Raw genomic sequence first — 14,227 nt, forward strand, 5'->3', positions numbered from 1 at the left:
TTAAGGTACCAGTAAAAGGAAGAAGACAAGATGCAAGAAGACCCTGGGGAAATTAGACAGTTTCCTAATTCCTCCAGAGTCTGATTTGCAGAATGTTGTTTTGTTTTCTTTGTATATCAGGTACACTCCAATTTTTAAAAGTAGAGATAGGACGATTGTAAAGATAAAATGTAGCATTTTTAGATTAATCATAAATAGGCTTCTTTCCATTAGTGCGGATGTGAGCATGTCTTTGACTTCAACATCACATAATTCTTTTGTTACAGAGATCTGCTTTCATTTCTCAAGCCTTAAATACAGATGGAAGTTTCTGTCTTTATAGCAGTCCTGCTGCCAGATACAGTTCAGGCTTGATGGGAAGAAAGTCTTGTGGCCAAATGGGTGGAGATCCATGGTGCAAGGCCATAAAGATAAAAATGGAAAGAAAAGAAAAACTATAAGGGCTTCAGGCCAGGGCTCTGTAAGAAAGACAAACCTCACTATAGGCAGTGCTTGTTCTAAGGGCAGGGGCCTCTTTAAAACTATGGAAAAAGTGAGTCTGTTATTTTTATTTTTAGTTTAGTTTAATTTATTTTTGGCATACTAGTATAGTAATTTCACAGAGATCAAAATTCAAGTGAAAATTCTCAAACCACTAAGTCCCGCTCTTTTGAGGCAACCAGTATTACTAATTAAAGATTATCCTTCCAGAGCTATTCTGTACATATGTAAGTATATATGTATATATACATACATGTATGTTTCTGTGTATGCACACACATATATTCTTTTTCTTTTCTTTTTCTAACCAATGGTTGCATGCTAACATATTGTTCTACACTTTGCTTTTTCACCCAACATTGAATCTTGGAAATTATTCCAAATCAATAGGTTTTTTTATTCTTTGAAAGCTTTTAAAATATCATGTGTCTACATTGGATGAAAGTAATTCTTAACCCATGGATTAGGCCTAGGGAGTAGGCCTGCTACATAATAGTATCCAAGAAAAGTTTGTTCAATGAATGAAGGAGGGAAGGAAGAAGTATATTAGTTTATTAATTTAAGGTACAGATAGAAAGAGGCAGAAAGCTAAGAATTCCCTAAAATTTTGAGACTCTTGACCAAACCCTGACCCTGGGATCCAGTGAAACCTGAGGGATAACATCACAAAATGCTCTCTCTTTTAGAAAGGCATCAGAAGTTCTCTTTAAGGCTTCATATTAGGAGATGTCATAAGAAGAGATGCCTCTGGAGATGGCCCCTAGACTCCAGGCATCAGCCCGGTTCTGCTGTGATGGGACTCTAGGCCCTGGAACAACTGGGTTCATATATTCTGTACTGTCTTTCTTCCAATGCAAAACAGAGGGGTCAGAGTAGATTATTTCAATGGACCATCCTAACTCTAAAATTATGTCATTTATAATACCATTTGATTACCTATTTACATAGATATCGTGTTGAAACTGCTTTCACACAGATAAAAAAATAAGGTATTCTTTCTCTAAAATAATAAAGAGCCTTATAGGTTACTAGAGGCCCAGTGCACGAATTCGTGCACGGGTGGGGTGGGGTCCCTCCCGGCCAATCAGGGCCATCTCGCCCAGTCCCGATCGGGGCTGGCCAGCCGGGGGGAGGGACCGTGGGAGGTTGGCTAGCTGCGGGAGGTTGGCTGTGGGAGCACACTGACCACCAGGGGCCAGCTCCTGCGTTGAGCGTCTGCCCCCTGGTGGTCAGTGCGCATCATAGCTACCAGCCGGTCGTCCAGTCATCTGGTCCTAACTGTCGCTTAGGCTTTTATATATATAGACTAGAGGCCTGATGTACTAAATTCGTGCACGGGGGGGTGGGGATTGTGGGGGAGGGAGAGGGTGTGTGTGTCCCTCAGCCTGGCCTGCATTCTCTCGCAATCCAGGACCCCTCGGGTAGGGTCCCTGGGCCTGGCCGGCAATCAGGGCCTATTGGGGCTTGCCTTGCCCCAGCTGGCCCAGCCCCCGCCGCTGCCACTGCTTGCCATCTGTGCCGCGCTGCTCCCATTCCCCCGCCACCGGTCGCCTCCGTCTGCGGGCGACGGGCGTGGGGTGCAGTCACTTAGCTGGCCCCACACACCTGCCACAGCTTCACTGGCTGGTGGCCTGGGCTTCCCTCTGTGGGGTAATCAATCACGGGGCCCCCAGATTGATCACCCCACAGAGGGAGGCCCCGCCCACCTGCCGCAGCACCGCCAGCCGAGGGGCCTGGGCCTCCCTCTGCAGAGCGATTGATTATGGGGCTCTATGAACAATGGCTCCACAGAGGGAGGCCCCGCCCACCTGCCGCAGCGCCGCTGGCCGGGTAGCCTGGGCCTCCCTCTGTGGGGTGATCGATTGTGGGAGCCCCCCATTGATCGCCCCACACAGGGTGCCCTGGGCCTCCCTCTGTGGGGCGATCGTGGAGTGATGGTGGGGCCCCCTGACTAATCGCATCACCTGCCTTGGCTGGCTTGGTGCCAGTGCATGTCATAGTGTGGTCGTCTGGAAGGTCATCCGGACGGTCATTCTGCAGTTCGGTCGTTTGGTCGATTTGCATATTATGCTTTTATTATTATAGATTATTATAGATTGGTAAAAATGTGATTATTAAGATTCCAAGATTACACTGTAGAAAGCAGTTTGCAATGATTATATTCCTCACATAAACTTACTAGCCAAACTATTGAGACAGAAGCCGATGAACTGAATACCCCACACATTGACACATTTTCAGAGAGTTAATACTCTAGTTTTAACCTGTAAGAGTTAAAAAAAAAAATCAAATAATTATAATATTAAAGTTATTTCATACTAAATATACTTGTTATAAATGATAAATAATATATAATTCATTAACAGATTTAACTATTAAACATTTAGTTATTAATAACTAATAATGTAAATCATAGTTAAATAATTTTTTTTCTTCTTTATTTTAGTGAAGTATGAGAGGGAAGCTAATAAATACTGGGACACATTTTACAAGATTCATAAGAATAAGTTTTTCAAGGATCGTAATTGGCTGTTGAGGGAATTTCCTGAAATTCTTCCACTTGATCAGAAAACTGAAGAGGAGGCAAAAGAATTATCATGGGATCATGTAAAAACTAATGCTGCAAATTGTTTCTCAAGAAAGCACTGCCCTGTTGTTCCTGAAGAAAAGAATTCTTATCAGAAAAGTTCTGGCTCCTCAGATGGTCAAAGCAAAGCAGAATCTGATTTTTCCAACCTCAACTCTGAAGCGCACAGAAAAGGACCTCTGAAGGCGGACCTCTTTCCTGGTAGCAAAGCCACTTTCAGAATCCTAGAGGTACTGCACTACAGGGCCAACCTGGGGCGTGGCAAATCATTTAAAAAATGTACTTTCCGTATTACTTTATTAACAATCCAGATTTTTTTAAAGGGGAAAATGATTGTGATTTAAAATTTTTAAAAATTTGTTTTAATTTCTAACTTGAGAGCAGTTTTAAATACCAGTAAAGTTTTGGCCTTAATTTCTATCTCTTTCTGTTATTATTTATTTTCAGGTGAAACAGGAATGTGGAATATAATTTGCTAATCTGGTGTATAGGCCTTGATTTTCTACTTTTAAGAAAACATATTTTCCTCTGATTATAAAGGTAGACTATATTAATTACAGAGAATTTGCTAAGAGTAGATAAGAGAAATAAAATTATAATCCTCCTGTTAACATTTTACTGACATTTTCTCCTTTAGTTTAAACTGTTTTATATAGTTGAGCTATAGTATAGCTGTATTTTGGGGTATTGCTTTGTTTCTATTTAACATTATATCATAAGCTATTTTATTTTCCCTATCTTTAAAATTTTTCTATAAACATTTTCATAGCTATAAAATATTTTACTATATGGAGTACTATAATTCTACTTATCTTTTTTCACACTACTAAGTATTTAAATTGTTTTCAGGTTTCTACAACAAACATCTTTGGAAATATACTTTTCTTTATTTTCTTTTATCATCTTGAGTTAGATTTACTAGTTCATAGTTTATTAAAATGTTTAATACCCTTAAGATCTATTGCCAAATTGCTTCCTAAGAAGTTGTACTAATACCAGTTCACAGTTCATGGCATTGTGTGTCTATTTCATCACATCCTCATTGATTGATCGGAATATTTTTATTTTCATGCTTTCTGCTTTATAAGACAAAAAATATACCTTGTTTAAATTTGCATTTCTTTGCTTATTAAATAGGTCATATAGTTCTTCAAATGCTTAGAAGCCATTTGTACTTCTTTTGTGTTCTCTTTATTTTCTTTGCTTATTAACCTACTAGAGGCCCAGCGCACGAAATCGCGCAAGACCCAGACCCACCCTGCTTGAGCCGCGGGTCCCCAGACCCGCCTACTGAGTGTGAGCCACGGGCTCTGCCTCCGCTGCGGGCTCTGCCTCCGCCGCGGGCTCCACCTCTACCTCACGAGCCCTGCCAGCCCCATGCAAGCCCCGGCCTGCAAGAGGTGCTCCATGCACCTCCTGGTGACCGGTTATTTGGTCATTCTGCCATTATAGCGTCATGACCACAGGCCTTTTATCATATAGATAGGTTTTATTTGTTTGTTTGTTTTTAATGACCTCTGCCCTTTATCATATTTATTGCAAATGGGTGTGTGTTTTTTCCCCACAGTGTTTTGGTCATCTTTTAATTCAGTTTATTTGGGTTTTGGTGTATAAAAACTTTAAATGTTTCCATAGTTAAATTTCTTAGTATTATTTTTGTGATTTATTGCATTGCTTTTGAGTTTAGAAAACTCTCTTATTCCTGGAGGTCCAGTAAATTTCTTCTAGTTGTTTTTTTTTTAAAATAAAAATTCCAAGATTGGTGAGAAAAATTCCACCTTGCTTTCATGATATTTGTTTGTTCTTTTGATTTTAGGTTGGCTGTGGTGCTGGAAATAGTGTTTTTCCAATTCTGAACACCTTGCAGTGAGTTCTCTCCTATAAATTTTTATATATGTATGGGATGTTGAGAAATTCTGGGGAAATGTCATGTATATCCCAGTAGTGTTCTTGTTCCCATATAAAAAATGACTAAGGCAAATTTCAAAAGCAGTGCCTTAGTCTTAGAGCCTAATTTCAAGTTTACTCTGAAAATAGTATTTCACAGCCATGGTTTGTCCACCATGCGTTGAAGTATTTTTTGAAGCTTGTTTGTGTGGATGAGTGAATAAGAAACAAGCAAGAGAGTTGATCCTTCCACTAAGCTGTGAATTGCTCCTTGAGGATACATAGGTGTCATTTTACACACAGAGACTTGAGTTTAAAATTTATGCTTTAATCCTCATTTTATTTTGTCATTACTCCCAGAGCCACACCCAGGATAAAACCTTTGGATGTCAAATGATTGTCTCTAGAATTGTTTGGAGATAACAGCAACTAACCTTAAGACTCAAAGAAGTAGATGATAAGGTCTGAAATGTTTTTCTGGCTGGCCCTTCCCTGTTCCCCACCTCACATATATGTTTTACTATTTCCATGACAAAGAAGACACACGTTACAACATTCTTTAACACCTTTTACATATGGCTGGTCTGTCAAGTTCCTTTTTTAATTTTTTTACATTTACACAATGGCTTTTACATTCTTTTTCTATTATAAAGTCAACATAAGCACATTCCAGAACATTTCCATTAGAGGAAACAGAGCTTGGGGGTGGTGGTGGGGCGGCGGGGGCGGGGGGGGGGGGAGTGGTTTAACCCATCATCCTCATTATCCTAACATAGCTACTGACAGAATTTTTGTTGTAATTCTTTTCAGTCTTTTCTCTATGCATATTTTTTAAATTTAACAATGCTATTTTTTTAACTTTCATTATGAAAATGTAAAAGCATTCAGAAAAATAAAGAGTACACAATGAATCCCCACACACCCACCACCTCGATTCAATAATTATTAATATCATGCCAATATTATGACACTTTATCTTTAAATATGACATGTATTTCCAAAAAACCAGGGCATTTTCCAGTACTATTATAAACCTAACATAATGAATAGTAATCCCCTAATGGCATCAAATAACCAGTTAAAGTGGCCAGGGAGAAGTGATGCTGCAGATTTGCAGTTCTGAATGGCCTTTCTCTCTTTGTACTTACTTCCTTTGTTTTCCCTTTTCCAATATCTGGACTGAAATTTCCTGTTCTTTTATAGCACATAGCCAGGTTCCTTCACTTCAGTGATCTCCAAGCTTATGATACACATAAATCTACGGCATTGGCAGTCGATTATGTGTTACTTTATGACTCATCTCAAGGTATTATTTAGCATGTCATTTCTTTATGTCTTCTCTCTCCAACCACTGTTTATATTCCTTGAGGGAGAGAGCATAATCTAATTTTCCAGATAGCCTAACAGTACAATATAGATAGTTTGAGCTCAGTACATATTGATTCATTAATATCTCGGATTCCCCTCTTGTTAGTGGTATTTTTCCCTTTCTACTTCTCCCTTCAACTAATAATTGCAAGCTCTTGCCTCCTCACTCTTTGGCTCTTCTCATCTTGTATCTTTATTTTGCCTCGTATCACATTTTAGAAATCACTGTAGCTCAGTAATCTGAGCTAATGAATTCTTCTTTAAAAGGTAACCAGTGATTAACTTTCCATTAGACTTCTTTTCCCCCACCTAAGAAATTATGTTTTATTACTTTTCGAGAGTATAGGGTTAATGTTTTACATTTTCAGAATATTTTACTATAATTAGACCTTTGGAATTGAGAAGTCATATCATTCTCCAAGGATCATTTATTTCTTAAACTCCTGCCAAGAGAGGGCTTGGTGGTGTGGCAGTCGTAGTGATATTGCACCTACTTGCTGGGAAAAGGGCCATTGGCAGTCAGCTGATTTTACAGAAATGCTCTGGAAAATCAGTGAGTGGTCACAAGACCTTAACTTTGGCTGCTGATGCAGTGGGAATTCAGTCTCAGAGGTCATGCTGCCACCCTGGCAAGACACGTGGCAAACGGCCCATGCTCTCCTTTAGCAACTAGACTGTTCTGTATTGTGTGGGTGTTTAGTAACTACTGCCCAAAGGTAGACTGCATTCCCTTCATAATGAGCTAGACGTGCCAGTGTCCAGAGAAGCATTTTGAGTTAAATGGAAATTTTTTATTTTTTATTTTATTGATTTTTTACAGAGAGGAAGAGAGAGGGATAGAGAGTTAGAAACATCGATGATAGAGAGACATCGATCAGCTGCCTCTTGCACAACCCCCACTGGGGATGTGCCCGCAACCAAGGCACATGCCCCTGACCGGAATCAAACCTGGGACCCTTGAGTCCGCAGGCCGACGCTCTATCCACTGAGCCAAACCGGTTTCGGCTAAATGGAAATTTTTACAGAACCCTGTTAAGTTCTTAAGTTTTTAAGTTCCTGGAAGGCACAGGAAGATCTTCCTTTAAAAATATGGTAATGATCCTATCTAATAAAAGAGTAATATGCAAATTAACCATCACTCTGCTACACCAATAAGCCACACCCACAAGCCATGCCCACAAGCCAATCAGAAGCGAATATGCAAATAAACCCAACCAAGATGGCTACAGCCACAGAGAGCAGGAGGGAGGCTTGGGTTTCCCAGGCAATGGAGGAAGCCAAGCTTTCCGCCTGCCCTTGCCGGCCTAGGCCTCCACTCAAGGCTACAAAGTTTCAATGATAGAAGATACATAAATCCAAACAGAAATGGCGGCAGCCACGGAGCTAGAAAGAGCAGGAGGCTAGGGTTGCCCCTGGCGATGGAGGAAGCCAAGCTTTCCCCACACCCTGGCCTGCCCAGGCCTCCGCTTAAGGCTACAAAGTTTCAATTATAGAAGATACATAAATCCCAACAGAAATGGCTGCCACCACAGAGCAAGCGAAGGCTTGGCTCCGCTGCAGGCTACGAAGTTTCAATTGTAGAAGATAAATAAACCCCAGATACCAGGGCCTCTGCTTGGGTCGCCAGGGGGCATGGCCTGCCGGCAAACCACCACAGGCCCCTCGCCCAGGCCGCCCCACACCCCAAGGGAACCCCCACTCTAATCCAGGACATCCTTCAGGGCAAACCAGCTGGTCCCCACCCATGCACCAGGCCTCTATCCTGGGATCAGGCCTAAACGGGCAGTCGGACATCCCTTGAGGGTCCCAGATTGGAGAGGGTGCAGGCTGGGCTGAGGGACACCCCCCTGATACACGAATTTCATTCATGGGGCCTATAGTAATAAATAATAGCAATAGCAGTAACTTAATAATGACTAACATTTACTAGGTGCTTACTCTGAATTAGACACCTTTCTAGAAACTATACTTACATGAACCCATCAATCTTTACAACCACTTTAGATGCCATATTTATCTCTGTTTTAAAGATGGGAAAACAATTACTGAGAGATGATTTAGTACCAGTTAACTTTTCATAACCAAATTCTATTCCTCCAACTTGAACTTATTTGGACCGATCTTAAATCAAGTGTCAGTCCCTAGTGCCACAAAACAAATGAGTTATGCGTGACTATAGTGCTCATCAATGGGTAGGTAGCATTTAAGAATATAATCTGAGCCTGGCTGGTGTGGCTCAGTGGTTGAGCATTGACATATGAACCAGAAGGTCACAATTTGATCCTAGTCAGGGCACATGCCCAGGTTATGGGCTCAATCCTGATGTTTCTATCTTTCTCTCCCTCTCCCTTCCTCTCTGAAATCAATAAAAATATATTGAGGAAAAAAAAGAATATAATCTGAGCCTGGGTGATATTTTGCTAACTGCATATTTATTTAAAAGTCCTCCTTGCTTGAAATGCTCCCTGAATTAAATTAGAAGTTCTTGTTGGCCTGTGGACTGAAGGGTCCCAGGATCGATTCCGGCCTGGGTTGTGGGCTCGGTCTCCAGTGGGGGATGTGCAGGAGGCAGCCAATCAATGATTCTTTCTCATCATTGATGTTTCTATCTCTCTTTCTCTCCTTTCCTCTCTGAAATCAACAAAAATATATTATAAAAAAAAAAAAAAAGAAATTCTAACTATGTGCTTCAAGACCCACCTGAATATCCTACCTCATACCAGTTTGGGCTGTTGGGATCAATTCTGCTTCTCATCCCTGGTGTGTGACTCCCACCTCCAAACCCTTGTACCGTTTCCCCTTCTCCCCACTTAGCAATGCTATCCCCTCCTTCAGAATTTTTAAGACTGCCCTGGCCGGCATTGATCAGTGGTTAGAGCGTCGCCAGCACTCCAAAGGGTTGCATGTTTAATCCCCAGCCCCAGTCAGAGTGCGCATGGGAGGCAACCAATCAATGAGTTTCTCTCACATTGATGTGTGTATATCTTTCCCTTCCTCCCTCCCTCCCACCTTCCCTTCCTCTCTAAAAAGCAATGGAAAAAAATATCCTAGGGTGAAGATTAACAACAACAACAAAAATTCCTAAGATTTAAACCTCCAGAAGCCTGTCCTGGCAACACCCCTTTAGTAGTTGTATGAAACCAGTTATGTCCCCACATAGGCTATAAAATCCACAACAGCCAAGACCATACTGATAATTAACATTTAATGGCATACTGGTCTTTTTCTGTGATTCAAACACAGACCAAGCAACATGATGCAAGGATTATTTGATCCTAGCATATGAGAGGTGATAAGGAAGGATACTGGCCCACAGAATTCAAAGTATACAGCTGCCCATTAACAGCCATCGTCCAGCCATTGTTAAATGAATTTCAGATAAAGGCCAAATAGAACTTGTCTGAGTTCAGTGGAGGCCAATTAAAATTAGTCAAGATTTTCTTATGTGTAAACCTCTTCACCACACCACACCCCAGAAAAAAAGAAAAAAAAAAAAAGCTAAATTTATGTGCTTTATTTACATTTTTAAATAAACCAACCGAGTCTTTAAGAAATTAAATCAAATTCACAAGTTAATAAGTGGCAAATCCAGGATTTAAACACAGGTCTATTTGTTTCTAAAATTCATACTCTTCTTACACAATTTCATTACTACTTTATACTCTAATGCAGTGGTCGGCAAACTCATTAGTCAACAGAGCCAAATATCAACAGTACAACGATTGAAATTTCTTTTGAGAGCCAAATTTTTTAAACTTAAACTTCTTCTAACGCCACTTCTTCAAAATAGACTCGCCCAGGCCGTGGTATTTTGTGGAAGAGCCACACTCAAGGGGCCAAAGAGCCGCATGTGGCTCGCGAGCTGCAGTTTGCCGACCACGGCTCTAATGCTAGGTACATATATGAGTCTCAATAAAAGTTTGGCAATAACTTGAAAAGATAACTAAGAATATAGTAGTGTTTTAGTCTTTAGAAGTTGTATTTACATGGTGTGTGTGTGTGTGTGTGTGTGTGTGTGTTTCTGCCCCATCACGGCATCAGAGGCCCAGGAGCCAAATAAGTTGTACACACAGGAAGGGGAATGAAGCACCACTGAAGGGACACAGGGGCCTGAGTGTCTGGGTTGAAGGGCAGAAGTTGCCTAAGCTAATAGTAGCTATAGACCGTGCTGCTAGGGGCTGAGAAGAAAGAGTGCCTGTGAGAGGCAGGAGGCGGCTGAAGCAATGCTGATGGATGGCCTCGGAGGTTTTCCACGTGAGAGTGTGGTTTGAAGGGAGGTAGGCCTTAGTAATAGCCTTAAAACCAGGACAGGAATATGAAATGAACCCTGTAAATACTAAGTGTTTGAGACAATGTTGGTTCAGAGGCAACAGGAAGGCCACCCACAAACCACTACTGAGAACGGTATCTACAAAGACGAAATGACAAGCTAAGTATCATCTAAGGTTCTGTTGAGGAAGTACTTATTAATTAGTTCAGACCGAGTTTTTTTCTTCTGCAGTCGGAGCATATCCAGATTCTAGATTTAAGTACGTCTTTCATTTTCACAGGAATGCTCCGGGGTCCTTTCTTTATTGTTGTGATTTCGCCTCTGGAGCTGTGGAGCTAGTAAAGGTATGCCTTGGATTTTCCGTATGGAGAGCCATATGCTAGTAAGAACCTGACTTATTTGCTGTTGAAGTGATTTGGGCGAGGGGAGGGAATGTTTCTGCATCAGATGTTATCTGTGGCCATTTTTAACTGAGCTTTTACTATTTCTGGGAATCATACCATCAACAGATGCCTAAGATAGGACCCTAAAACAATAAAGGTTGTTTTGAATTTAACATAGAGTTGAATGGACTGGCACACCTAGAAAGGCCAACAGCTCCTACAAGGTGGTCTTGTTCATATTTATGTTTATAAAGCCTTACACACAGTGTGGCACATAGTACGCATTCATTAAATTAAAAAAAAATGGGGGGGGGGCATGTCTGAAAAGGCATATAATGCAAATCTAAAACATCCTAGAAGGTAAGGAAAACAGTGGGGAACTGGGCTTATTTGACCAGTCCCCAAATGCTAGTGAACGCATCCTTAGCAAGAAGAGGCAATGTTAGGAAATGGAAAAGGAAAGGAAATTCTACAAACAAAAATGTATAGTTAACACACGGAACATGACTTCCGGTAATAGAAGTAATAATTATTCATTGTAGACATTTTCTGAAAGATTGAAAAGCCTAAAGTGCACTTACAATTACACTTCTTAGAGCCCCATGATAAATCAGTGTTATTCATGTTTTTGTATGTATCCTTGTGGTGTTGTTTCTGTAGGTGAATTGTGTGAGTGTGTGTGTGTGTGTGTGTGTGTGTGTGTGTGGGTGCACGTGCACGCGCGCACTCTAATGCAACCTTTTTAATATAGCTCATGGAGGCCTGGCACAAGCAGTGGGGGAGAGCTGAGGAGCAGCCCTGTGCCTCTGAAATCGCCCGGGGGACTCTTCCATCAGTGCTGCCTATGGACTCAGGGCTGCCCCACCCCACTTTTAAAATTAAAGAGGGATTGCAAAGGGCATTTGTTATCAACTACAAGTGGTAGACTTAATTTTTTATGGCAGCTTTTGAAATAAAATACTGAATCAGAAATAAAATGCATCCAAATTTATAGAGAAAGGCACTAGGGAGAAGTAAAAACATTGACCTTTTTACTTTAAGAAAAATACTGTAAGTCTGCTAACTACTTTCCCCCCCTTCTTTTTGTTCCTTTATCCTGACAGTCGCACGCATCCTACAGAGCAGCCCAGTGTTGTGCCTTTGTTCACGATGTTTGTGACGATGGCTTGCCCTACCCGTTTCCAGATGGGATCCTGGATGTCATCCTCCTTGTCTTTGTGCTCTCTTCCATTCATCCTGACAGGTGAGTGAAGCGAAAAGGGCAAAGCACACGTGGAAAGCCCCTTCAGCAGTAGCAGTTTTTAGAACTATCAAAGCAAAAATGACAATTCTTGCATTTCTTATTTAGTGAACTACATTATGTATAATATGCAGCCTTTTAAATGCAGTTTTTCCTTTCTTCACACTTTTAGAAAGAAACTGGTCAGACTGCTTCATTAGTGAGCTTTCTGTCACTGTCAGAATGAAGGGAGTACACTCTGGCAAGACACATACCTATTAAAAGTGACAGTGCTTCAAGGAAATTACACATTCAGAGCAGCCTAATAGACTCCCAGGAGGAAAATTGTACTTGGTGATCAGAAACAAACATCTTTGATTTAGCATCTTCCTGAACATTTGTGAAGAGGTGGGCTGTGAATCTATTTGGCTTCACACAGGTCTGTCCAGAGGCTTAAAAATTTTGTTTTAAAAAAGCCCACTAGGAAAAAAAAAAAAAAGAAATAAGAAGCCCACTAGGGGATTAGGGGTTGTCAAGATCTGCCAGATTAACCTTGGACCTTTATAATCTAAGGTTGGCCTAGTGACATTATTTGAATATTTATGACTTAATTTTTTTGTTCACACTCAATGTTTTGTTTTGTGTGTGTGTGTGTGTGTGTGTGTGTGTGTGTGTTTTGTTAATCCTCTCCTGATGATATTTTTCCATTGATTTTTTATAGAGAGAGGGAGGGAGGGAGGAAAAAAGGGAGGGGGGGGAGAGAGAGAGAGAGAGAGAGAGAGAGAGAGAGAGAGAGAGAGAGAGAAACATCGATGTGAGAGAGACACATCGATTGGTTGCTTCTCACACACACTCTGACCAGGGCTGAGGATCGAGTCTGCAACCGAGGTATGTGCCTTTGACTGGAATCAAACCTGAGACTGTTCAGTCCGTGGGCTGATGCTCTATCCACTGAGCAAAACTGGTAGGACCACACACAATGTTTTGAAAGAGTAAACATAGCGTTCTCCAGAGAAGAAGCATAAAGAGCTATTACCAGCAATCAAAGTGATCACGTTTCTTAAGATTCTGCCCTTCGTAGATATTCAGGCACATGTGTGGTTTCCGGGGTTGTGCCGTCATAAGGTTTCTTAAACTTGGGCTTTCCACTGTGGTAGTAGACTCCTCCAGGAAGGAGCCTCTGGTAACAGGTACAGGCTTGGCTTCAGCACTTTTTGTTTGATGAGTGTGACCCTTTCCCAAAGAGGCTGAGTTGCTATGTGCTTCTCTCTTTGCAACTACAAGGTCACTAGGACCCTTTACAGTCCTGTTACTTCTCATTCAGAGATGGGCCCTTTGATTACTTTGTGGAAAAACAAATTAGATTTCCAAATAAATCTGAATGAAAGATATATTTGCACTTAGTGAGATCCAGCAGGTTCCATTAAGCTACTTTTTCCCTCCCCGTTTCTATAACCTGTTTCTTCCTGCTAATCTGTTTAGACTATTGGCATTATTCATCTACATGTTTTGTTTCATAGTTAAAAGGGTGAATAGTCAAAAGGATGGAGTAGGTGGATTGAGAACAAGATTTTCTATTTAACACCCATAACAGGAAATGTTTAAATTCCAAATAAGACCACAAACGGACTATTTGAAATTAGTGTAGATCATGTATTTTCTCGTGATTTGAATAGAATGTTAAAGAGAAGGGAAAGCAGATGTCTTGGGAAGATTACTTTTATTGTACAGTATGTTTATTTTATTTATTATAGAATAAATTCAGATGTATCATGTCAATAGCCACTTTCTTATCTATATGGAAATGATCTAAAAATAAGGTGAATGAGTAGGAAGAGGGTCATAGTAAATGAAAAGGCAAGACAATGTGTTTAGGTCATTTAGGATTGTGGTAGTAGATTTAGTCCCAGGGAAGTTCTAGAGAAGTATTCTTGCCAGCCTGGAAAATCCATGCACAAATGAACAGAAAGTGGTTCAGCTAGACCTTGAGTCTGGGGGTCCCAGCTTAAATGGAAGGCTATAAAAGAAGAGCT

At 40.9% G+C, this 14,227-nt stretch overlaps 1 protein-coding gene across 2 annotated transcripts in view; it reads left to right on the plus strand.

The window, feature by feature from the left end:
- METTL8 (methyltransferase 8, tRNA N3-cytidine) overlaps positions 1-14,227 on the plus strand; it is an 85,368-nt gene that overhangs the window by 56,941 nt on the left and 14,200 nt on the right. For both annotated transcript variants that reach the window (XM_079782064.1, XM_079782065.1), the window contains 4 exons: positions 2,927-3,297; positions 4,884-4,933; positions 10,873-10,936; positions 12,079-12,218. In XM_079782064.1, the coding sequence (XP_079638190.1) occupies positions 2,927-3,297; positions 4,884-4,933; positions 10,873-10,936; positions 12,079-12,218 (625 nt within the window). The remainder of the gene's footprint in view (positions 1-2,926; positions 3,298-4,883; positions 4,934-10,872; positions 10,937-12,078; positions 12,219-14,227) is intronic.

This window comes from Cnephaeus nilssonii (genome assembly GCF_951640355.1).
Source record: "Cnephaeus nilssonii genome assembly, chromosome: 10".
NCBI classification, from domain to species: Eukaryota; Metazoa; Chordata; class Mammalia; order Chiroptera; family Vespertilionidae; genus Cnephaeus; species Cnephaeus nilssonii.